The sequence below is a fragment of the Salmo trutta genome, unplaced genomic scaffold, assembly GCF_901001165.1.
Source record: "Salmo trutta unplaced genomic scaffold, fSalTru1.1, whole genome shotgun sequence".
Taxonomy (NCBI): Eukaryota; Metazoa; Chordata; class Actinopteri; order Salmoniformes; family Salmonidae; genus Salmo; species Salmo trutta.
Window position 1 is genome coordinate 431904 of NW_021823073.1, and position 26201 is coordinate 458104.

General features: G+C 44.5%; 1 protein-coding gene across 1 annotated transcript in view; it reads right to left on the minus strand.

Moving 5' to 3' along the window:
• LOC115188729 (Nance-Horan syndrome protein-like) overlaps positions 1-26201 on the minus strand; it is a 190480-nt gene that overhangs the window by 16876 nt on the left and 147403 nt on the right. The window contains 1 exon segment of the mRNA XM_029747491.1: positions 4316-4468. Within this exon segment, the coding sequence (XP_029603351.1) occupies positions 4316-4468 (153 nt within the window).

Here is a 26201-nt window from a genome sequence, read left to right on the forward strand (position 1 = left end):
AGGAGGTAGGCTAGGTGTTAGGTGGTGTGTGTTAGGTGGTGTGTGTTAGGTGGTGTATGTTAGGTGGTCTGTGTTAGGTGGTGTATGTTAGGTGTTGTATGTTAGGTGGTGTATGCTAGGTGTTAGGTGGTGTATGTTAGGTGGTGTATGCTAGGTGTTAGGTGGTGTATGTTAGGTGGTGTATGCTAGGTGTTAGGTGGTGTATGTTAGGTGGTGTATGCTAGGTGTTAGGTGATGTATGTTAGGTGTTAGGTGGTGTATGTTAGGTGGTGTATGCTAGGTGTTAGGTGGTGTATGTTAGGTGGTGTATGTTAGGTGGTGTATGCTAGGTGTTGTATGTTAGGTGGTGTAGGCTAGGTGTTAGGTGTTGTATGTTAGGTGGTGTATGCTAGGTGTTATGTGGTGTATGCTTGGTGTTAGGTGGTGTATGTTAGGTGGTGTATGCTAGGTGTTAGGTGGTGTATGTTAGGTGGTGTATGCTAGGTGTTAGGTGGCGTATGTTAGGTGGTGTATGCTAGGTGTTAGGTGGTGTGTGTTAGGTGGTGTATGTTAGGTGGTGTATGTTAGGTGGTCTGTGTTAGGTGGTCTGTGTTAGGTGGTGTATGTTAGGTGGTGTGTGTAAGGTGGTGTTTGTTAGGTGGTGTATGTTAGGTGGTGTATGTTGGATGATGTATGTTAGGTGGTGTGTGTTAGGTGGTGTGTGTTAGGTGGTGTATGTTAGGTGGTCTGTGTTAGGTGGTGTATGTTAGGTGGTGTATGTTAGGTGATGTATGTTAGGTGGTGTATGCTAGGTGTTAGGTGGTGTATGTTAGGTGTTAGGTGGTGTATGTTAGGTGGTGTATGCTAGGTGTTAGGTGATGAATGTTAGGTGTTAGGTAGTGTATGTTAGGTGGTGTATGTTAGGGGCTGTATGCTAGATGTTAGGTGGTGTATGTTAGGTGGTGTATGTTAGGTGGTGTATGTTAGGTGTTAAGTGGTGTGTGTTAGGTGGTGTATGCTAGATGTTAGGTGGTGTATGTTAGGTGGTGTATGCTAGGTGTTAGGTGGTGTATGTTAGGTGGTGTATGTTAGGTGGTCTGTGTTAGGTGGTGTATGTTAGGTGATGTATGTTAGGTGGTGTATGTTAGGTGATGTATGCTAGGTGTTAGGTGGTGTGTGTTAGGTGTTGTATATCAGGTGGTGTGTGTTAGGTGGTGTATGTTAGGTGGTCTGTGTTAGATGGTGTATGTTAAGTGGTGTGTGTAAGGTGTAAGGTGGTGTGTGTTAGGTGGTGTGTGTTAGGTGTAAGGTGGTGTATGTTAGGTGGTGTGTGTTAGGTGGTGTATGTTAGGTGGTGTGTGTTAGGTGGTGTGTGTTAGGTGGTGTGTGTTAGGTGGTGTATGCTAGGTGTTAGGTGGTGTGTGTTAGGTGTTAGGTGGTGTGTGTTAGGTGGTGTATGCTAGGTGTTAGGTGGTGTGTGTTAGGTGTTGTATGTTAGGTGGTGTATGCTAGGTGTTAGGTGGTGTATGTTAGGTGTTAGGTGGTGTATGTTAGGTTGTGTATGCTAGGTGTTAGGTGATGTATGTTAGGTGTTAGGTGGTGTGTGTTAGGTGGTCTGTGTTAGGTGGTGTGTGTTAGGTGGTGTATGTTAGGTGGTGTATGTTAGGTGGTGTGTTAGGTGGTGTATGTTAGGTGGTCTGTGTTAGGTGGTCTGTGTTAGGTGGTGTATGTTAGGTGGTGTGTGTTAGGTGGTGTATGTTAGGTGGTGTGTGTTAGGTGGTGTGTGTTAGGTGGTGTATGCTAGGTGTTAGGTGGTGTATGTTAGGTGTTAGGTGGTGTATGTTAGGTGATGTATGTTAGGTGGTGTATGCTAGGTGTTAGGTGGTGTATGATAGGTGTTAGGTGGTGTATGTTAGGTGGTGTATGCTAGGTGTTAGGTGATGTATGTTAGGTGTTAGGTGGTGTATGTTAGGGGGTGTATGTTAGGTGTTAGGTGGTGTATGCTAGGTGTTAGGTGGTGTATGCTAGGTGTTATGTGTTAGGTGGTGTGAGTTAGGTGGTGTGTGTTAGGTGTGTGTGTTAGGTGTTGTGTGGTGTATGTTAGGCGGTGTGTGTTAGGTGGTGTGTGTTAGGTGGTGTGTGTTAGGTGGTGTATGCTAGGTGTTAGGTGGTGTATGCTAGGTGTTAGGTGGTGTATGCTAGGTGTTAGGTGGTGTATGTTAGGTGGTGTATGCTAGGTGTTAGGTGGTGTATGCTAGGTGTTATGTGTTAGGTGGTGTGAGTTAGGTGGTGTGTGTTAGGTGTGTGTGTTAGGTGTTGTGTGGTGTATGTTAGGCGGTGTGTGTTAGGTGGTGTATGTTAAGTGGTGTGTGTTAGGTGGTGTATGTTAGGTGGTGTATGTTAGGTGGTGTGTGTTAGGTGGTGTATGTTAGGTGGTGTGTGTTAGGTGGTGTGTGTTAGGTGGTGTATGTTAGGTGGTGTGTGTTAGGTGGTGTGTGTTAGGTGGTGTATGCTAGGTGTTAGGTGCTGTGTGTTAGGTGTTAGGTGGTGTGTGTTAGGTGGTGTATGCTAGGTGTTAGGTGGTGTGTGTTAGGTGGTGTATGCTAGGTGTTAGGTGGTGTGCGTTAGGTGGTGTATGCTAGGTGTTAGGCGTTAGGTGGTGTGAGTTAGGTGGTGTGTGTTAGGTGTGTGTGTTAGGTGTTAGGTGGTGTGTGTTAGGGGGTGTATGCTAGGTCTTAGGTGGTGTATGTTGTGTGTTAGGTGTTAGGTGGTGTGTGTTAGGTGTTAGGTGGTGTGTGTTAGGTGTTAGGTGGTGTGTGTTAGGTGGTGTATGCTAGGTGTTAGGTGGTGTGTGTTAGGTGGTGTATGCTAGGTGTTAGGTGGTGTGTGTTAGGTGGTGTATGTTAGGTGTTAGGTGGTGTGTGTTAGGTGGTGTATGCTAGGTGTTAGGTGGTGTGTGTTAGGTGGTGTATATTAGGTGTTAGGTGGTGTATGCTAGATGTTAGGTGGTGTGTGTTAGGTGGTGTATGTTAGGTGTTAGGTGGTGTATGTTAGGTGTTAGGTGGTGTGTGTTAGGTGGTGTATGCTAGGTGTTGTATATTAGGTGGTGTGTGTTAGGTGGTGTATGCTAGGTGTTAGGTGGTGTGTGTTAGGTGGTGTATGCTAGGTGTTAGGTGGTGTGTGTTAGGTGGTGTATGTTAGGTGTTAGGTGGTGTATGTTAGGTGTTAGGTGGTGTGTGTTAGGTGGTGTGTGTTAGGTGGTGTATGCTAGGTGTTGTATATTAGGTGGTGTGTGTTAGGTGGTGTGTGTTAGGTGGTGTGTGTTAGGTGGTGTATATTAGGTGGTGTGTGTTAGGTGCTGTATGCAAGGTGGTGTGCGTTAGGTGGTGTGTGTTAGGTGGTGTATGTTAGGTGGTGTATGCTAGGTGGTTTGTGTTAGGTGGTGTATGTTAGGTGGTGTGTGTTAGGTTTTAGGTGGTGTGTGTTAGTTGGTCTGTGTTAGGTGGTGTATGTTAGGTGGTGTGTGTTAGGTGTTAGGTGGTGTGTGTTAGTTGTTAGGTGGTGTGTGTTAGGTGGTGTACGTTAGGTGTTAGGTGGTGTGTGTTAGGTGGTGTGTGTTAGGTGGTGTGTGTTTGGTGGTGTATATCAGGTGGTGTGTGTTAGGTGGTGTATGCAAGGTGGTGTGCGTTAGGTGGTGTGTGTTAGGTGGTGTATGTTAGGTGGTGTATGCTAGGTGGTGTGTGTTAGGTGGTGTATGTTAGGTGGTGTGTGTTAGGTGGTCTGTGTTAGGTGGTGTATGTTAGGTTTTAGGTGGTGTGTGTTAGGTGGTCTGTGTTAGGTGGTGTATGTTAGGTGGTGTGTGTTAGGTGTTAGGTGGTGTGTGTTAGTTGGTGTATGTTAGGTGTTAGGTGGTGTGTGTTAGGTGTTAGGTGGTGTGTGTTAGGTGGTGTATGTTAGGTGTTAGGTGGTGTGTGTTAGGTGGTGTGTGTTAGGAGGTGTGTGTTAGGTGTTAGGTCGTGTATGTTAGGTGGTGTGTGTTAGGTGATGTATATTAGGTGGTGTGTGTTAGGTGGTGCATGCTAGGTGTTAGGTGGTGTGTGTTAGGTGTTAGGTGGTGTGTGTTAGGTGGTGTATGTTAGGTGTTAGGTCGTGTATGTTAGGTGGTGTATGTTAGGTTGTGTATGTTAGGTGGTGTGTTTTAGGTGGTGTGTGTTAGGTGGTGTGTGTTAGGTGGTGTATGTCAGGTGTTAGGTGGTGTGTGTTAGGTGGTGTATGCTAGGTGGTGTATGCTAGGTGGTGTGTGTTAGGTGGTGTGTGTTAGGTGGTGACCTCTCACCTCTGTGCAGGGCTCGCAGGCTCTGCTTGGCATGTCTGTGGAGCTCCTCTACGCATGGCGGCCGGCTGCAGGGGTGAAACACGTTGTGGTGCTGATGCCATGGAGCCTGGTAGTGCACTGTTAGCTTACTCTCCACATCCAGGTTAGAGACAGCTAGGGAGAGAGACAACAGGAGAATAGATTGGTCATATTTATATTATTGAAATTATGTTCTTTGAAAGAAAGAGGAATGACAGACAGCAGGTTAGGTTCTGCTGTACTTTTCATTCATTGGCTGTTGTGATTATTCACAAGGATGGCTTAAGATAGGGAGCGAGATAACAGGAGAATAGATCGTTATTATTCATTTGCACATAAATTCATTTTTTTACTATCACTGGGAGAGAAGACACTCATCTATGTTTTTAGACACGGTATGACCCCAACAGTATGACCCCAACAGTATGACCCCAACAGTATGACCCCAACAGTATGAGCCCAACAGTATGACCCCAACAGTATGACCCCAACAGTATGAGCCCAACAGTATGACCCCAACAGTATGACCCCAACAGTATGAGCCCAACAGTATGACCCCAACAGTATGACCCCAACAGTATGAGCCCAACAGTATGACCCCAACAGTATGACCCCAACAGTATGAGCCCAACAGTATGAGCCCAACAGTATGAGCCCAACAGTATGACCCCAACAGTATGACCCCAACAGTATGACCCCAACAGTATGAGCCCAACAGTATGACCCCAACAGTATGACCCCAACAGTATGAGCCCAACAGTATGAGCCCAACAGCCTTCCATAAACAGCTGTAACTTTGGTTGTCCAGCTACAATCACACCAAGACCTTGATATAAATCAATACATTATATATACATATAATTCAAGAAATGATATATACATATCATTTATATACACATATATATTGAAATATTTCAGAGCAAAGGATCAAAAAGAGATTCTGACTTTAAACTTAAGAGGAAACCCGCCCAACATGAACAGGAGGAATACAGGAGTTATGAAACCAGTCACTGCCATTCCATACCAGCAGGGGGCAGTAACACATATCAGCATCAACTGAATTAAACTGACAACTGCTCCAATGACAGTCGTCCATGTTTCCTCAAAACACCATCTCTGCTGCTGTTATGCATCAACACATAGATGCACAGAACATCTGATTTGAAGAGACGGTGGTGTTATTATAATGCAGACAAAAGAGAACGCTGCTTTTATCCTCCAAGGCTGGGAGAGGGGGATGAGAGGAGAGGGGGATGAGAGGAGAGGGGGATGAGAGGAGAGGGGGATGAGAGGAGAGGGGGATGAGAGGAGAGGGGGATGAGAGGAGAGGGGGATGAGAGGAGAGGGGGATGAGAGGAGAGGGGGATGAGAGGAGAGGGGGATGAGAGGAGAGGGGGATGAGAGGAGAGGGGGATGAGAGGAGAGGGGGATGAGAGGAGGAGAGGGGGATGAGAGGAGAGGGGGATGAGAGGAGAGGGGATGAGAGGAGAGGGGGATGAGAGGAGAGGGGGATGAGAGGAGGAGGAGGATGAGAGGAGAGGGGGATGAGAGGAGAGGGGGATGAGAGGAGAGGGGGATGAGAGGAGAGGGGGATGAGAGGAGGAGAGAGATGAGAGGAGAGGGGGATGAGAGGAGAGGGGGATGAGAGGAGAGGGGGATGAGAGGAGAGGGGGATGAGAGGAGGAGAGAGATGAGAGGAGAGGGGGATGAGAGGAGAGGGGGATGAGAGGAGAGGGGGATGAGAGGAGAGGGGGATGAACAGAAGATACGAGGGAGATGTAACCCTCTTTCTTTCATCATCTTTTATCTTCTGGCCTTGCTTTCATTTCAACCCTCCTATTACAACATCAGCATCTGTTCATTAACATCTACAGTAGGTGTGTGTGTGTGTGTGTGTGTCTCTGTGTGTGTGTGTGTGTGTGTGTGTGTGTGTGTGTGTGTGTGTGTGTGTGTGTGTGTGTGTGTGTGTGTGTGTGTGTGTCTGTATGTGTGTCTGTATGTGTGTCTGTATGTGTGTCTGTATGTGTGTGTTCTCTGTGCGTGTCTGAGAGTTAGTTCGCTGTGTTCGTGTGTGCGCTCGCGCGTGTGTGTAGCCTGTTGTTTCCTTGAATAACCCAGGCTCATCTGTAACCAGGCAACCCTTCCTATCTGATGTAGGATGAATAGAATGATCTCTATCAATCCATAATCATGAGACTAATGTGGATGAGACGATCTGTCCAGGTCTGATGATTTCAGCCCAGAGAAAGCAGAACATTCAATAGGTCCCTGACAGCCAGAAAATGAATAAACACAGCTAGCTTGCACAGTGTATGTTACCAGCTGGGTTGTGCCTCTATACAAGACTGTGTTAGCCCAATGAGCTAAAGCCATTGACCTCCATCGGTGGGCTAACAGTCTTGTGGCGCACAAGAGACCCGGGGTTCAAACCCAGTTGGTATAAAGGATTTCTGAAGAGGTCTACTACAGTTCCCAGGGCCCTTAACTGGCCCTCTCCCCATCTATAGAGAAGCCAGTTGGAGGGTTCAACCACTGTGGTTTGAAGAGGTCTATCTAATTGGTAGTTAGTCTTGTCCCATCGCTGCAACTCAGACTCGGGAGAAGCGAAGGTATAGAGCCATGCATCCTCCGAAACACAACCCTGCCAAGCCGCATTGCTTCTTGATACATTGCTCGCTTAACCCGGAAGCCAGCCGCACCAATGTGTCGGAGGAAACACCGTATAACTGGCGACCGAAGTCAGCTTGCAGACGCCCGGTAGAGTGCAATGGGACAGCCCTTCCCTAACCTGGACAAAGCTGGGCCAATTGTGCACCACCTTATGGGTCTCCCGGTCACGGCCGGCTATGACACAGCCTGAGATCGAACCCAGGTCTGTAGTGACGCCTCAAGCAGTGCAATGCAGAGCCTTAGACCGCTGCGCCACTTGGGAGGCCCACCTAGGGCCTTTAAGTGACACTGAAGTGAGTGCTGATAATGACGGGGGAAGAAATTGATACAGTTAAAATTTCTGATATTATTTAATACGATTTATCATATTGTATCGTTTTCATAATATCACAATATTATTTTGGCGCAAGGTGTGGCTGTAGCTGCACCAAAACTGTTTCCTTCACAGCTTGTTCTCCATCTTCTTTTTAAATAGGGAGACAATTTGTTTTCAGCATTTTTGTTGAATCGCAACACAGAATCGTGAGAATCATAAGAATGACAATATGTATCATATCGTCTCCTAAGTATGTGATAATATTGTATTGTGAGGTCCCTGACAATTCCCCGCCTAGTTACTGCCTTCAGCCTCTGCTGCTGTAATGGAGTAGAGATGGTGGATTCAGCCTCTGCTGCTGTAATGGAGTAGAGGTGGTGGATTCAGCCTCTGCTGCTGTAATGGAGTAGAGGTGGTGGATTCAGCCTCTGCTGCTGTAATGGATTAGAGGTGATGGATTCAGCCTCTGTTGCTGTAATGGAGTAGATGTAATGGAGTAGATTCAGCCTCTGCTGCTGTAATGGAGTAGAGATGGTGGATTCAGCCACTGCTGCTGTAATGGAGTAGAGGTAGTGGATTCGTGTCACGTACTGTTACAGCACACCCTCCATCTCTCCTTTCCTCATTTGCTCTCCTCTCGTCCTCTCTTCTCAATCTCCTCTCCTCTCAATCTCCTCTCCTCTCCTCTCCTCTCCTCTCCTCTCCTCTCCTCTCCTCTCCTCTCCTCTCCTCTCCTCCTTTCCTTCCTCCTCTTCTCCTCTACTCTCTTCCTTTCCTTTCCTCTCCTCTCCACTCCGCCTCTCTCCTCCAGATAGCTTATGCTGCAGCAGCAGTGTCTCATCAGAGAATGCAGTGGATTTTAAAGAGTCAATTACTCAGCAACATTTTCTTCCTCATATCACATGGTTTTAGTGCTGTGCATCATCAAGAAACAGATCAGAGAGAGAGACAGGGGTAAGAGAGAGAGAGATATAGAGAGAGAGAGAAAGAAAGAGAAAGAAAGAGAGGAGAGAGAGGAGAGAGAGATAGAGGAGAGTGTGAGAGAAAAATAGAGTGAAAAAAAGAGAGAAAAGAGAGAGAAAGAGAGAGAGGAGGGAGAGAAAAAGGAAGAGAGAGGAGAGAGAGAGAGAGATGACTTCCACGAGCGTTCCTTCTCCCTATGCACTGAACACAGTCATTGTTTCACAGAAAACAGCATCAACAATAGCATAATATTAAGCATAATCAACAAAGGCTTGCAGTGGATACATAACACACACACACAGTACACACCTCTACCTATCGCCCGAGTTGGATCGGCCAAACACAGTGCGTGACCTTTCATGTCATCCCTATGTCCAGCCATTCAGCTAGCACCAAACAGCTGCACAACTGAGGTGGTTTGATGAGTAACCTTCCCTGAAGACTTGTGTTAGTTCTGAAGACTCGATGTCAGTCACTCACCTGTCCCTCATGTTATGTCTAGCCTTCATCCCTCCTCCTACCTGCAATGTCCTTCTCCTGTCTTCCTCCTCTCCTACTCCTCTTCCTCCTCTGCATGCGACAGGGAGGAATCTTTCTCTGTGAGTTACCCATCCCTGCGAGTTACCCATCTCCCGCTTCAGTGGCTACACTGAGAGACGGACGGGGCGGCATGTCCGTGAGAGACAGAGACCAACTCAGGTCTGACAGAGTGGACGAGCTCTCTCTGTATCTGACTGATACTGTACCCTGTCTCTCTCTACATCCCTCTCCTTCTCCCTCTCTCTCTCTCTCTCTCTCTCTACATCCCTCTCCCTCTCTCTCTCTCTCTCTCTCCCCCCTCTCTCTCTCTCCTTCTCCCTCTCTCTCTCTCTCTCTCTCTCTCTCTCTCCCCCCCCTCTCTCTCTCTCCTTCTCCCTCTCTCTCTCTCTCTCTACATCCCTCTCCCTCTCTCTCTCCCTCTCTCTCTCTCTCTCTCTCCCTCTCCCTCTCTCTCTCTCTCTCTCTCTCTCTCTCTTCTGTCTGCAGGTGTGGACTCAGCAGTTTACAGCATCATCAGCCAGGCCCAGGAACTTAGCTCACTCCAGAGCAGCAGAGAGGACCAGTAACAGTATTGACAAGCTGTAACTTCCATACCAGGACACTGCTGTTAAAGAGCCTGACCAACACGTAGGTTTTTTCTCTGGGCAAAGAAATGGTAGAGGCATTGTGCACAGCAATATGTACACTGTGTACAGCAATGTGTCTCCTCCAAGATGCAGGTTCAGTCAGGAACAACACATTGTTATATGTGATGTAAATACCACATTATTGGATAGAAAATGACCAACCTAGACTCAATACTTATATGTCGTGCATATATCTCTCCTCCTAAATTTACTAACACACAAATATACAGTCGTGGCCAAAGGTTTTGAGAATGACAAAAACATATGAATTTTCACAAAGTCTGCTGTCTCAGTGTCTTTAGATATTTTTGTCAGATGTTACTATGGAATACTGAAGTATAATTACAAGCATTTCATAAGTGTCAAAGGCTTTTATTGACAATTATATGAAGTTGATGCAAAGAGTCAATATTTGCAGTGTTGACCCTTCTTTTTCAAGACCTCTGCAATCTGCCCTGGCATGATGTCAATTAACTTCTGGGCCACATCCTGACTGATGGCAGCCCATTCTTGCATAATCAATGCCTGGAGTTTGTCAGAATTTGTGGGTTTTTGTTTGTCCACCCGCCTCTTGAGGATTGACCACTCGTTCTCAATGGGATTAAAGTCTGGGGAGTTTCCTGACCATGGACCCAAAATATTGATGTTTTGTTCCCCGAGCCACTTAGTTATCACTTTTGCCTTATGGCAAGGTGCTCCATCATGCTGGAAAAGGCATTGTTCGTCACCAAACTGTTCCTGGATGGTTGGGAGAAGTTGCTCTCGGAGAATGTGTTGGTACCATTCTTTATTCATGGCTGTGTTCTTAGGCAAAATTGTGAGTGAGCCCACTCCCTTGGCTGAGAAGCAACCCCACACATGAATGGTCTCAGGATGCTTTACTGTTGGCATGACACAGGACTGATGGTAGCGCTCACCTTGTCTTCTCAGGACAAGCTTTTTTCTGGATGCCCCAAACAATCGGAAAGGGGATTCATCAGAGAAAATGACTTTACCCCAGTCCTCAGCAGTCCAATCCCTGTACCTTTTGCAGAATATCAGTCTGTCCCTGATGTTTTTCCTGGAGAGAAGTGGCTTCTTTGCTGCCCTTCACCAGGCCATCCTCCAGAAGTCTTCGCCTCACTGTGCGTGCAGATGCACTCACACCTGCCTGCTGCCATTCCTGAGCAAGCTCTGTACTGGTGGTGCCCCGATCCCGCAGCTGAATCAACTTTAGGAGATGGTCCTGGCGCTTGCTGGACTTTCTTGGGCGCCCTGAAGCCTTCTTCACAACAATTGAACCTCTCTCCTTGAAGTTCTTGATAATCCGATAAATGGTTGATTTAGGTGCAATCTTACCGGCAGCAGTATCCTTGCCTGTGAAGCCCCTTTTGTGCAAAGCAATGATGATGGCACGTGTTTCCTTGCAGGTAACCATGGTTGACAGAGGAAGAACAATTATTCCAAGCACCACCCTCCTTTTGAAGCTTCCAGTCTGTTATTCAAACTCAATCAGCATGACAGAGTGATCTCCAGCCTTATCCTCATCAACACTCACACCTGTGTTAACAAGAGAATCACTGACATGATGTCAGCTGGTCCTTTTGTGGCAGGGCTGAAAAACTGTGGAAATGTTTTTTGGGGATTCAGTTCATTTGCATGGCAAAGAGGGACTTTGCAATTAATTGCAATTCATCTGATCACTCTTCATAACATTCTGGAGTATATGCAAATTGCCATCATACAAACTGAGGCAGCAGACTTTGTGAAAATTCATATTTGTGTCATTCCCAAAACTTTTGGCCACGACTGTACACCATTTAGCTCTATATGCTTTGGAAAATGGTCTGTATTTGACACTTGTTTCTGAGCAGCTCTATAGTAATGATATTCAAGGCTGTAACAGGGCTGTAACAGGGCTGTATAATGCAGCAGCTTTATAGTAATGATATTGAAAGCTGTAACAGGGCTGTAACAGGGCTGTAACAGGGCTGTATAATGCAGCAGCTCTATAGTAATGATATTGAAGGCTGTAACAGGGCTTTAACAGGGCTGTAACAGGGCTGTATAATGCAGCAGCTTTATAGTAATGATATTGAAGGCTGTAACAGGGCTTTAACAGGGCTGTAACAGGGCTGTATAATGTAGCAGCTCTACAGTAATGATATTGAAGGCTGTAACAGGGCTGTAACAGGGCTGTATAATGTAGCAGCTCTACAGTAATGATATTGAAGGCTGTAACAGGGCTGTATAATGCAGAAGCTCTACAGTAATGATATTAAAGGCTGTAACAGGGCTGTATAATGCAGCAGCTCTACAGTAATGATATTGAAGGTTGTAACAGGGCTGTAACAGGGCTGTAACAGGGCTGTATAATGCAGAAGCTCTACAGTAATGATATTAAAGGCTGTAACAGGGCTGTATAATGCAGAAGCTCTACAGTAATGATATTGAAGGCTGTAACAGGGCTGTAACAGGGCTGTATAATGCAGAAGCTCTACAGTAATGATATTAAAGGCTGTAACAGGGCTGTATAATGCAGAAGCTCTACAGTAATGATATTAAAGGCTGTAACAGGGCTGTATAATGCAGAAGCTCTACAGTAATGATATTGAAGGTTGTAACAGGGCTGTATAATGCAGAAGCTCTACAGTAATGATATTGAAGGCTGTAACAGGGCTGTATAATGCAGCAGCTCTACAGTAATGATATTGAAGGCTGTAACAGGGCTGTATAATGCAGAAGCTCTACAGTAATGATATTGAAGGCTGTAACAGGGCTGTAACAGGGCTGTAACAGGGCTGTAACAGGGCTGTATAATGCAGCAGCTCTACAGTAATGATATTGAAGGCTGTAACAGGGCTGTAACAGGGCTGTATAATGCAGCAGCTCTACAGTAATGATATTGAAGGTTGTAACAGGGCTGTAACAGGGCTGTAACAGGGCTGTATAATACAGCAGCTCTACAGTAATGATATTGAAGGCTGTAACAGGGCTGTAACAAGGCTGTAACAGGGCTGTAACAGGGCTGTATAATGCAGAAGCTCTACAGTAATGATATTGAAGGCTGTAACAGGGCTGTAACAGGGCTGTATAATGTAGCAGCTCTACAGTAATGATATTGAAGGCTGTAACAGGGCTGTATAATGTAGCAACTCTACAGTAATGATATTGAAGGTTGTAACAGGGCTGTAACAGGGCTGTAACAGGGCTGTATAATGCAGAAGCTCTACAGTAATGATATTGAAGGCTGTAACAGGGCTGTAACAGGGCTGTATAATGCAGAAGCTCTACAGTAATGATATTGAAGGCTGTAACAGGGCTGTAACAGGGCTGTATAATGCAGCAGCTCTACAGTAATGATATTGAAGGCTGTAACAGGGCTGTAACAGGGCTGTATAATGCAGAAGCTCTACAGTAATGATATTGAAGGTTGTAACAGGGCTGTAACAGGGCTGTATAATACAGCAGCTCTACAGTAATGATATTGAAGGCTGTAACAGTGCTGTATAATGTAGCAGCTCTACAGTAATGATATTGAAGGTTGTAACAGGGCTGTAACAGGGCTGTAACAGGGCTGTATAATGCAGAAGCTCTACAGTAATGATATTGAAGGCTGTAACAGGGCTGTATAATGTAGCAGCTCTACAGTAATGATATTGAAGGTTGTAACAGGGCTGTAACAGGGCTGTAACAGGGCTGTATAATGCAGAAGCTCTACAGTAATGATATTGAAGGCTGTAACAGGGCTGTAACAGGGCTGTATAATGCAGAAGCTCTACAGTAATGATATTGAAGGCTGTAACAGGGCTGTAACAGGGCTGTATAATGCAGCAGCTCTACAGTAATGATATTGAAGGCTGTAACAGGGCTGTATAATGCAGCAGCTCTACAGTAATGATATTGAAGGCTGTAACAGGGCTGTATAATGTAGCAGCTCTACAGTAATGATATTGAAGGTTGTAACAGGGCTGTATAATGTAGCAGCTCTACAGTAATGATATTGAAGGTTGTAACAGGGCTGTAACAGGGCTGTATAATGCAGCAGCTCTACAGTAATGATATTGAAGGTTGTAACAGGGCTGTAACAGGGCTGTAACAGGGCTGTATAATGCAGAAGCTCTACAGTAATGATATTGAAGGCTGTAACAGGGCTGTAACAGGGCTGTATAATGCAGAAGCTCTACAGTAATGATATTGAAGGCTGTAACAGGGCTGTAACAGGGCTGTATAATGCAGCAGCTCTACAGTAATGATATTGAAGGTTGTAACAGGGCTGTATAATGCAGAAGCTCTACAGTAATGATATTGAAGGCTGTAACAGGGCTGTAACAGGGCTGTATAATGCAGCAGCTCTACAGTAATGATATTGAAGGTTGTAACAGGGCTGTAACAGGGCTGTAACAGGGCTGTATAATGCAGCAGCTCTACAGTAATGATATTGAAGGTTGTAACAGGGCTGTATAATGCAGAAGCTCTACAGTAATGATATTAAAGGCTGTAACAGTGCTGTATAATGCAGAAGCTCTACAGTAATGATATTGAAGGCTGTAACAGGGCTGTATAATGTAGCAGCTCTACAGTAATGATATTGAAGGTTGTAACAGGGCTGTAACAGGGCTGTAACAGGGCTGTATAATGTAGCAGCTCTACAGTAATGATATTGAAGGCTGTAACAGGGCTGTAACAGGGCTGTATAATGTAGCAGCTCTACAGTAATGATATTGAAGGCTGTAACAGGGCTGTATAATGCAGAAGCTCTACAGTAATGATATTAAAGGCTGTAACAGGGCTGTATAATGCAGCAGCTCTACAGTAATGATATTGAAGGTTGTAACAGGGCTGTAACAGGGCTGTATAATGCAGAAGCTCTACAGTAATGATATTAAAGGCTGTAACAGGGCTGTATAATGCAGAAGCTCTACAGTAATGATATTGAAGGCTGTAACAGGGCTGTAACAGGGCTGTATAATGCAGAAGCTCTACAGTAATGATATTAAAGGCTGTAACAGGGCTGTATAATGCAGAAGCTCTACAGTAATGATATTAAAGGCTGTAACAGGGCTGTATAATGCAGAAGCTCTACAGTAATGATATTGAAGGTTGTAACAGGGCTGTATAATGCAGAAGCTCTACAGTAATGATATTGAAGGCTGTAACAGGGCTGTATAATGCAGCAGCTCTACAGTAATGATATTGAAGGCTGTAACAGGGCTGTATAATGCAGAAGCTCTACAGTAATGATATTGAAGGCTGTAACAGGGCTGTAACAGGGCTGTAACAGGGCTGTAACAGGGCTGTATAATGCAGCAGCTCTACAGTAATGATATTGAAGGCTGTAACAGGGCTGTAACAGGGCTGTATAATGCAGCAGCTCTACAGTAATGATATTGAAGGTTGTAACAGGGCTGTAACAGGGCTGTAACAGGGCTGTATAATACAGCAGCTCTACAGTAATGATATTGAAGGCTGTAACAGGGCTGTAACAAGGCTGTAACAGGGCTGTAACAGGGCTGTATAATGCAGAAGCTCTACAGTAATGATATTGAAGGCTGTAACAGGGCTGTAACAGGGCTGTATAATGTAGCAGCTCTACAGTAATGATATTGAAGGCTGTAACAGGGCTGTATAATGTAGCAGCTCTACAGTAATGATATTGAAGGTTGTAACAGGGCTGTAACAGGGCTGTAACAGGGCTGTATAATGCAGAAGCTCTACAGTAATGATATTGAAGGCTGTAACAGGGCTGTAACAGGGCTGTATAATGCAGAAGCTCTACAGTAATGATATTGAAGGCTGTAACAGGGCTGTAACAGGGCTGTATAATGCAGCAGCTCTACAGTAATGATATTGAAGGCTGTAACAGGGCTGTAACAGGGCTGTATAATGCAGAAGCTCTACAGTAATGATATTGAAGGTTGTAACAGGGCTGTAACAGGGCTGTATAATACAGCAGCTCTACAGTAATGATATTGAAGGCTGTAACAGTGCTGTATAATGTAGCAGCTCTACAGTAATGATATTGAAGGTTGTAACAGGGCTGTAACAGGGCTGTAACAGGGCTGTATAATGCAGAAGCTCTACAGTAATGATATTGAAGGCTGTAACAGGGCTGTATAATGTAGCAGCTCTACAGTAATGATATTGAAGGTTGTAACAGGGCTGTAACAGGGCTGTAACAGGGCTGTATAATGCAGAAGCTCTACAGTAATGATATTGAAGGCTGTAACAGGGCTGTAACAGGGCTGTATAATGCAGAAGCTCTACAGTAATGATATTGAAGGCTGTAACAGGGCTGTAACAGGGCTGTATAATGCAGCAGCTCTACAGTAATGATATTGAAGGCTGTAACAGGGCTGTATAATGCAGCAGCTCTACAGTAATGATATTGAAGGCTGTAACAGGGCTGTATAATGTAGCAGCTCTACAGTAATGATATTGAAGGTTGTAACAGGGCTGTATAATGTAGCAGCTCTACAGTAATGATATTGAAGGTTGTAACAGGGCTGTAACAGGGCTGTATAATGCAGCAGCTCTACAGTAATGATATTGAAGGTTGTAACAGGGCTGTAACAGGGCTGTAACAGGGCTGTATAATGCAGAAGCTCTACAGTAATGATATTGAAGGCTGTAACAGGGCTGTAACAGGGCTGTATAATGCAGAAGCTCTACAGTAATGATATTGAAGGCTGTAACAGGGCTGTAACAGGGCTGTATAATGCAGCAGCTCTACAGTAATGATATTGAAGGTTGTAACAGGGCTGTATAATGCAGAAGCTCTACAGTAATGATATTGAAGGCTGTAACAGGGCTGTAACAGGGCTGTATAATGCAGCAGCTCTACAGTAATGATATTGAAGGTTGTAACAGGGCTGTAACAGGGCTGTAACAGGGCTGTATAATGCAGCAGCTCTACAGTAATGATATTGAAGGTTGTAACAGGGCTGTATAATGCAGAAGCTCTACAGTAATGATATTAAAGGCTGTAACAGTGCTGTATAATGCAGAAGCTCTACAGTAATGATATTGAAGGCTGTAACAGGGCTGTATAATGTAGCAGCTCTACAGTAATGATATTGAAGGTTGTAACAGGGCTGTAACAGGGCTGTAACAGGGCTGTATAATGTAGCAGCTCTACAGTAATGATATTGAAGGCTGTAACAGGGCTGTATAATGCAGAAGCTCTACAGTAATGATATTGAAGGTTGTAACAGGGCTGTAACAGGGCTGTAACAGGGCTGTATAATGCAGAAGCTCTACAGTAATGATATTGAAGGTTGTAACAGGGCTGTATTATTCAGAAGCTCTACAGTAATGATATTAAAGGCTGTAACAGGGCTATATAATGCAGAAGCTCTACAGTAATGATATTGAAGGTTGTAACAGGGCTGTAACAGGGCTGTAACAGGGCTGTATAATGCAGCGGGCAGATAGAGCTCAGATAGTCCAGATGCCACAGCCCCTCCTCTCTCTCTCTCTCTTCCTAGTGCAGCTGCAGCAGATATACAAGTCATTAGTGGTGAAAAGTATTAGTGCAGACAAATCTGGGTCAGAACAGAGTAGAACACACAGCCAGCGCATTGGTGCTGGTGATGAGGGGGTCATGGTGTGTGTGTGTGTGTGTGTGTGTGTGTGTGTGTGTGTGTGTGTGTGTGTGTGTGTGTGTGTGTGTGGGTGGGTGGGTTGGGGGGGTTGTGTTTAGAAAGCTGTTGTAGGAGAGAGGATATTATTGTACTGTACATAATCATCTTGAGTAAATAACACGGAGGTCAGTATTGTTAATCACCCCTGCAGGTCTCCATAGTCAAATAATAACACAGAGGTCAGTATTGTTAATCACCCCTGCAGGTCTCCATAGTGAAATAATAACACGGAGGTCAGTATTGTTAATCACCCCTGCAGGTCTCCATAGTGAAATAATAACACGGAGGTCAGTATTGTTAATCACCCCTGCAGGTCTCCATAGTGAAATAATAACACGGAGGTCAGTATTGTTAATCACCCCTGCAGGTCTCCATAGTGAAATAATAACACGGAGGTCAGTATTGTTAATCACCCCTGCAGGTCTCCATAGTCAAATAATAACACGGAGGTCAGTATTGTTAATCACACCTGCAGGTCTCCATAGTGAAATAATAACACGGAGGTCAGTATTGTTAATCACCCCTGCAGGTCTCCATAGTGAAATAATAACACGGAGGTCAGTATCGTTAATCACCCCTGCAGGTCTCCATAGTGAAATAATAACACGGAGGTCAGTATTGTTAATCACCCCTGCAGGTCTCCATAGTGAAATAATAACACGGAGGTCAGTATTGTTAATCACCCCTGCAGGTCTCCATAGTCATTTAGCAGACACTTTATCAAAAGCTATTCACAGTTCATAGTGACATTGTGATACATTCAAAATATGTGGAAAAATACTGTCTGTGTGGGAATCTCTCTCTCTCTCTCCCTCGCTCTCTCTCTCTCCCTCGCTCTCTCTCTCTCTTTCTATCTCTGACAGCAGAGTGGGGGATGGGCGGAGGGTGGACGGCAGCGGCCTGTATATCTGTCTGTTCCTCACAGCTGGCTACCTAAAGGTGATCCTGATAGAATTTGATAATCCCACAACGATACAGCAACGCTCAGCTATGCTTTCACCAAATACTGCTGGGTCCTGTTATGGGACTGTTGTTGACTATAGACACCACATCAAGTCTATATACACCACATCAAGACTATAGACACCACATCAAGACTATATACACCACATCAAGACTATAGACACCACATCAAGTCTATATACACCACATCAAGACTATAGACACCACAGCAAGACTATATACACCACATCAAGACTATAGACACCACATCAAGACTATAGACACCACATCAAGACTATAGACACCACAGCAAGACTACTTACACCACATCAAGACTATAGACACCACATCAAGTCTATATACACCACATCAAGTCTATATACACCACATCAAGACTATAGACACCACATCAAGACTATAGACACCACATCAAGACTATAGACACCACAGCAAGACTATATACACCACATCAAGACTATAGACACCACATCAAGTCTATATACACCACATCAAGACTATAGACACCACAGCAAGTCTATATACACCACAGCAAGTCTATATACACCACATCAAGACTATAGACACCACATCAAGACTATAGACACCACATCAAGACTATAGACACCACATCAAGACTATAGACACCACATCAAGACTATAGACACCATTTAAAAGTGATTAAACTGTAATAAGCTGTATAAACTAACCAACAAACAGGTTACATAGGCTCAGGATATAGAGTGGGGTCACCTGACAGTATATGGTTAGTCCAAGGTTTTAGACGTTCCAGTGCAGGTCTGCAGGATGCCATACAACTCAATGCCATTAAAGAGGTGACCACATCCTGAAGTAGAGATGTCAACATGTGTAACACGTGAGAAAAGCAGTAAGCATCATCTGCTGTAGCATATCTCTCCAGCCTGACTTAACTAGTCAAGTCTTATAGAATGGCTCCCAAGACTAGCCATCATCAGCATACAGAAAAGACTGCTTTGTTTGGCACAGCAAGCACAACATATCAGGAAGGTAGGACCAGGGTAGGACAGGCAGACAGTTTAAGAGAAAGACCAGGGTCGGACAGGCTGACTGTTTAAGAGAAATACCAGGGTAGCAGGGGCGGTTCTGGGGGGGGGGGGGGGCCTGTGACAACAATTCTGGACCTCCTTGTGGCCCCCCTAAATGTGGAGTATGAAATAATTTTTACACAACAAATTTTTGCCTTCGTTCTTTTTTTACATCCGTTATTAGACAGTGGCAACGCTGAACACTAATGATTATGAACATGGTCTTTTGCCTGCTAATGCCTGCAATGCAGTGAAGAAAACGATATGACAACAATAACGTCTAATGTAACTGGCCCCTCTAACAGTACAACTGGCCCCAGCTTGGCCCCCCCAGTTGAAATGGTCTAGAACCGCCACTGCAGGGTAGGACAGGCAGTCAGTTTAAGAGAAAGACGAGGGTAGGACAGGGTAGGACAGGCAGCAAGTTTAAGAGAAAGACCAGGGTAGGACAGGCAGTCCGTTTAAGAGAAAGACCAGGGTAGGTAGGCAGACAGACAGTGTCAGAGAAAGACCAGGGTAGGACAGGCATACAGTATCAGAGAAATACCAGGGTAGGACAGGCAGACTGTGTAAGAGAAAGACCAGTGTAGAACAGGCAGACCAGACGATTTGCTGGGAGGATAGCATGGTACCACACGGTTACATGGGCACAGAGAGTGTGGCAGCCTCGGTCCATGTGGCGTTTCAGCCATGCATACCCATGCAGCCCTGCCCAGCTATGCCTCCTATTCAGGTTTGAAATGCTGCTCTCTAAAGCCTGGTGCCCCCCTAGAGAGCCAACCAACCAGGCCTGGTTACCCATGGTTACCTAATCAGAAGAGAGCCATGGCGCTCTCCCAGAAGCGTGGCTGGTGCGTAAAATCTTCCAATTCAGACAAACAAAGAGGTGTAATGTGTTCGTACTCAAAAATATTTCATAAAGCTATCCCTGATGCAGTAAAACATTAAAAACATTGAGTAATGACCTAAGCTTTATGCTACCCATGGTTCCCCCTAAGGCAGGACCTACAGTGCCTTGCAAAAGTATTCATCCCCTTGGCGTTTTTCCTATTTTGTTGCATTACAACCTGTAATTGAAATGGATTTTTATTTGGATTTCATGTAATGGACAGATACAAAATAGTCCAAATTGGTGAAGTGAAATAAAAAAACTGAAAAGTGGTGCGCGCATATGTATTCACCTCCTTTACTATGAAGCCCCTAAATAAGATCTGGTGCAACCAATTACCTTCAGAAGTCACATAACTAGTTAAATAAAGTCCACCTGTGTGCAATCTAAGTGTCACATGATCTGTCACATGATCTCAGTATATATACACCTGTTCTGAAAGGCCCCAGAGTCTGCAACACCACTAAGCAAGGGGCACCACCAAGCAAGCGGCACCATGAAGACCAAGGAGCTCTCCAAACAGGTCAGGGACAAAGTTGTGGAGAAGTACAGATCAGGGTTGGGTTATAAAAAAATATCCAAAACTTTGACATCCCACGGAGCACCATTAAATCCGTTATTAAAAAATGGAAAGAATATGGCACCACAACAAACCTGCCAAGAGAGGGCTGCCCACCAAAAATCATGGACCAGTCAAGGAGGGCATTAATCAGAAGAGTAACAAAAGAGACCAAAGATAACCCAGAAGGAGCTGCAAAGCTCCACAGCGGACATTGGAGTATCTGTCCATAGGACCACTTTAAGCTGTACACTCCACAGAGCTGGGCTTTATGGAAGAGTGGCCAGAAAAAAGCCATTGCTTAAAGAAAAAAATAAGCAATCATGTTTGGTGTTTTCCAAAAGGCATGTGGGAGACTCCCCAAACATACGGAAGAAGGTACTCTGGTCAGATGAGACTAAAATTGAGCTTTTTGGCCATCAAGGAACACGCTATGTCTGCCATAAACCCAACACCTCTCATCACCCAGAGAACACCATCCCCACAGTGAAGCATGGTGGTGGCAGCATCATGCTGTGGCATTGTTTTTCATCGGCAGGGACTGGGAAACTGGTCAGAATTGAAAGAATGATGGATAACACTAAATACAGGGAAATTCTTGAGGGAAACCTGTTTCAGTCTTCCAGAGATTTGAGACTGGGACAGAGGTTCACCTTCCAGCAGGACAATGACCCTAAGCATACTGCTAAAGCAACACTCGAGTAGTTTAAGGGAAAACATTTAAATGTCTTAGAATGGCCTAGTCAAAGCCCAGACCTCAATCCAATTGAGAATATGTGGTATGACTTAAAGATTGCTGTACACCAACTGAACCCATCCAACTTGAAGGAGCTGGAGCAGTTTTGCCTTGAAGAATGGGCAAAAATCCCAGTGGCTAGATGTGCCAAGCTTATAGAGACATACCCCAAGAGACTGGCATACTCAAGTTTTTAGTTTTTTTGTTTTAGTTCTTGTTTTTTTTCACAATAAAAAATATTTTGCATCTTCAAAGTGGTAGGCATGTTGTGTAAATGAAATGATACAACCCCCCAAAAATCCATTTTAATTCCAGGTTGTAAGGCAACAAAATAGGAAAAATGCCAAGGGGGTGAATACTTTCGCAAGCCACTGTACAGTATATCAAGCCCAGTCACACACATGCACACACCCACAGGAAATGGTGCTGTAGTCCTGCTCTTCATGTCTCTTGCTCCTCTAGGAGCCTCATACCGTTTAATCTACACACACTGTCTTCTGTTTAATCTACACACACCCTCACTGTCTTCTGTTTCAATCTACACACACCCTCACTGTCTTGTTTAATCTACACACACCCTCACTGTCTTCTGTTTAATCTACACACGCCCTCACTGTCTTCTGTTCAATCTACACACACCCTCACTGTCTTCTGTTTAATCTACACACACCCTCACTGTCTTCTGTTTAATCTACACACACCCTCACTGTCTTCTGTTTAATCTACACACGCCCTCACTGTCTTCTGTTTAATCTACACACACCCTCACTGTCTTCTGTTTAATCTACACACACCCTCACTGTCTTCTGTTTAATCTACACACACCCTCACTGTCTTCTGTTTAATCTACACACGCCCTCACTGTCTTCTGTTTAATCTACACACGCCCTCACTGTCTTCTGTTTAATCTACATACACCCTCACTGTCTTCTGTTTAATCTACACACGCCCTCACTGTCTTCTGTTTAATCTACACACGCCCTCACTGTCTTCTGTTTAATCTACACACGCCCTCACTGTCTTCTGTTTAATCTACACACACCCTCACTGTCTTCTGTTTAATCTACACACGCCCTCACTGTCTTCTGTTTAATCTACACACGCCCTCACTGTCTTCTGTTTAATCTACATACACCCTCACTGTCTTCTGTTTAACCTATACACACCCTCAGTGTCTTCTGTTTAATCTTTTCACACCCTCACTGTCTTCTGTTTAATCTATACACACCCTCACTCTCATCTGTTTAATCTAAAAACACCCTCACTCTCTTCTGTTCTATCTACACACACCCTCACTCTCTTCTGTTCTATCTACACACACCCTCACTGTCTTCTGTTCAATCTACACACACCCTCACTGTCTTCTGTTTAATCTACATACACCCTCACTGTCTTCTGTTTAATCTACACACACCCTCACTCTCTTCTGTTCAATCTACCCTCACTCTCTTCTGTTTAATCTACACACACAATCTTTCTCTTAATCTACATATTAACTCTCATTCCTAATCTACACAATCTCTTAAAGTACTGCTAATCTACGCACACACACACAATCTCACTGGTTTACTCTTCCAAATCTACACACTCATCGGACTCCATCAGAAGAAGACAGTTCATCTAAGGGACATTTGCCAAAAAGCAGATAGACTCTTTCCCACAATCATCCTCTCCCCCTGGAGCCTTAGAAGCCTTTAAAGCTGTCCTCTCCTCTATCTTTACAGCTCTGGTTTCCTCATTTCCCCCCAGACGGCTACTTCTGCCCTTTAATTCTTCCAACCAGTTGAGACGTGTACTACCCAGGCCTCATGTATTAACACTGCGGTTCATATGGGACTTTTAGAAAGAAAAAAAAAACAATAGCCTAGAGAGCTTTGACAAACTGATGTTTAAATGTTACTTCAGTGGATCCTGTCAAAGGGACGGGTTTGGTCTTCTGTTGAACACAGGAAACTTCCCTGTTACTATGCATATGAGAAAGTCCAGAAACTCCAATGCTTTCAGTAAACAAACCGATAACAAACCGATAACCTAGAGCTGAGAGCTCAGAGGAAGTGATTTTGAAAAAGAGAATAGTATATTTTTGACCCACGTCATAATCTGTTTTCCCACAGGTTACAAACAAACAAAACAGCAGGCTAAACCAGCAGACAAACCAACTCTGATTATCAGCATAGAACAGTAGTGAGTGAGTTCACCAGAAACACAACCATAACCATTCAAACAGCTATGAAGAATAAACCATTCTACTGCTAGTACTAGTGAAGCAGCCCAAAGAGTACCATATCTCTAGATCTGATAGATAGACAGTACCATACCTCTAGATCTGATAGATACACAGTACCATATCTCTAGATCTGATAGATACACAGTACCACACCTCTAGATCTGATAGATACACAGTACCATACCTCTAGATCTGATAGATACACAGTACCATACCTCTAGATCTGATAGATACACAGTACCATACCTCTAGATCTGATAGATACACAGTACCATACCTCTAGATCTGATAGATACACAGTACCACACCTCTAGATCTGATAGATACACAGCCCAGACAGTACCATACCTCTAGATCTGATAGATACACAGTACCATACCTCTAGATCTGATAGATACACAGTACCATACCTCTAGATCTGATAGATACACAGTACCATACCTCTAGATCTAATAGATACACAGTACCATATCTCTAGATCTGATAGATACACAGTACCATACCTCTAGATCTGATAGATACACAGCCCAGACATTACCATACCTCTAGATCTGATAGATACACAGTACCATATCTCTAGATCTGATAGATACACAGTACCATACCTCTAGATCTGATAGATACACAGCCCAGACAGTACCATACCTCTAGATCTGATAGATACACAGTACCATACCTCTAGATCTGATAGATACACAGTACCAAACCTCTAGATCTGATAGATACACAGTACCATACCTCTAGATCTGATAGATACACAGTACCATACCTCTAGATCTGATAGATACACAGTACCATACCTCTAGATCTAATAGATACACAGTACCATATCTCTAGATCTGATAGATACACAGTACCATACCTCTAGATCTGATAGATACACAGCCCAGACAGTACCATACCTCTAGATCTGATAGATACACAGTACCATATCTCTAGATCTGATAGATACACATTACCATACCTCTAGATCTGATAGATACACAGCCCAGACAGTACCATACCTCTAGATCTGATAGATACACAGTACCATACCTCTAGATCTGATAGATACACAGTACCAAACCTCTAGATCTGATAGACACACAGTACCATACCTCTAGATCTAATAGATACACAGTACCATATCTCTAGATCTGATAGATACACAGTACCATACCTCTAAATCTGATAGATACACAGCCCAGACAGTACCATACCTCTAGATATGATAGATACACAGTACCATACCTCTAGATCTGATAGATACACAGTACCATACCTCTAGATCTGATAGATACACAGTACCATACCTCTAGATCTGATAGATACACAGTACCATACCTCTAGATCTGATAGATACACAGTACCATACCTCTAGATCTGATAGATACACAGTACCATACCTCTAGATCTAATAGATACACAGTACCATACCTCTAGATCTGATAGATACACAGTACCATATCTCTAGATCTGATAGATACACAGTACCATACCTCTAGATCTGATAGATACACAGTACCATACCTCTAGATCTGATAGATACACAGTACCATACCTCTAGATCTAATAGATACACAGTACCATACCTCTAGATCTAATAGATACACAGCCCAGACAGTACCATACCTCTAGATCTGATAGATACACAGTACCATACCTCTAGATCTGATAGATACACAGTACCATACCTCTAGATCTGATAGATACACAGCCCAGACAGTACCATACCTCTAGATCTGATAGACACACAGTACCATACCTCTAGGTATGATAGATACACAGTACCATACCTCTAGATCTGATAGATACACAGTACCATACCTCTAGATCTGATAGATACACAGCCCAGACAGGCCAAGGCCATGGTGAGTTGCAGTCAGGTACTCCTCACGTTCCTTCCTTCCTTCCTCCCTTCTTATCATCAGGTAGCAGGCCTCTCTCTCAGCATCCACCTGATACCCTCTCAATGGTACTCTACGTCTGGTTCACTCACTCAGTCACTAGGGGCTACGGCCATTCTAGACACTAGGTAGGCGCCCTACTATGCTCTTCTCCTTGTAGTCCCTGTTCTATCGTTGCTGCTAGTGTGCACTCTAAACATCTCTGCACCGTCTGCAGCTACACTGATGGCAGGCACCCCCCAACACTGTTCTCCAACCTTCCCCCTACCCCCTACCGTCCTGCTCTCTCTCTCTCTCTCTCTCTCTCTCTCTCTCTCTCTCTCTCTCTCTCTCTCTCTCTCTCTCTCTCTCTCTCTCTCTCTCTCTCTCTCTCTCTCCCCTCAATCACCATCTACCATCCTGAGCCTAGTACAGATGCTTTGGTCCTGGTCGGTCCTGTAATCTCTTTATGGTCCAGTAATATGAAGGGGATGGGGAGGGACTTACTCAGTTCTCAGAGAGCTGCTGGCGTACTGCTAATCCATGCTGTTGAAAAGGCCTGGCGTCGGTTGGTCGGTTAAACCTTCCTGGTGATGCCTTTCTACGCGTCAGGATATAGGAATGTGTGGGACATCATGTGAGTCAGATAATCTATTCAAGATCGGCTTACGATCAATAAGCTTTCAATCAATGACAAAAGTCTATGAGTCAACATACACACACTACTGCGTTGAATCTCTCTTAACACACACACAGCATCCAACAAGGAAAGCCCATGAGGACAGCTACTGGCAACAGATTACACAATACCTCCACATGGCACCTCCCGTCAGATAGAGGGAGGAGAGA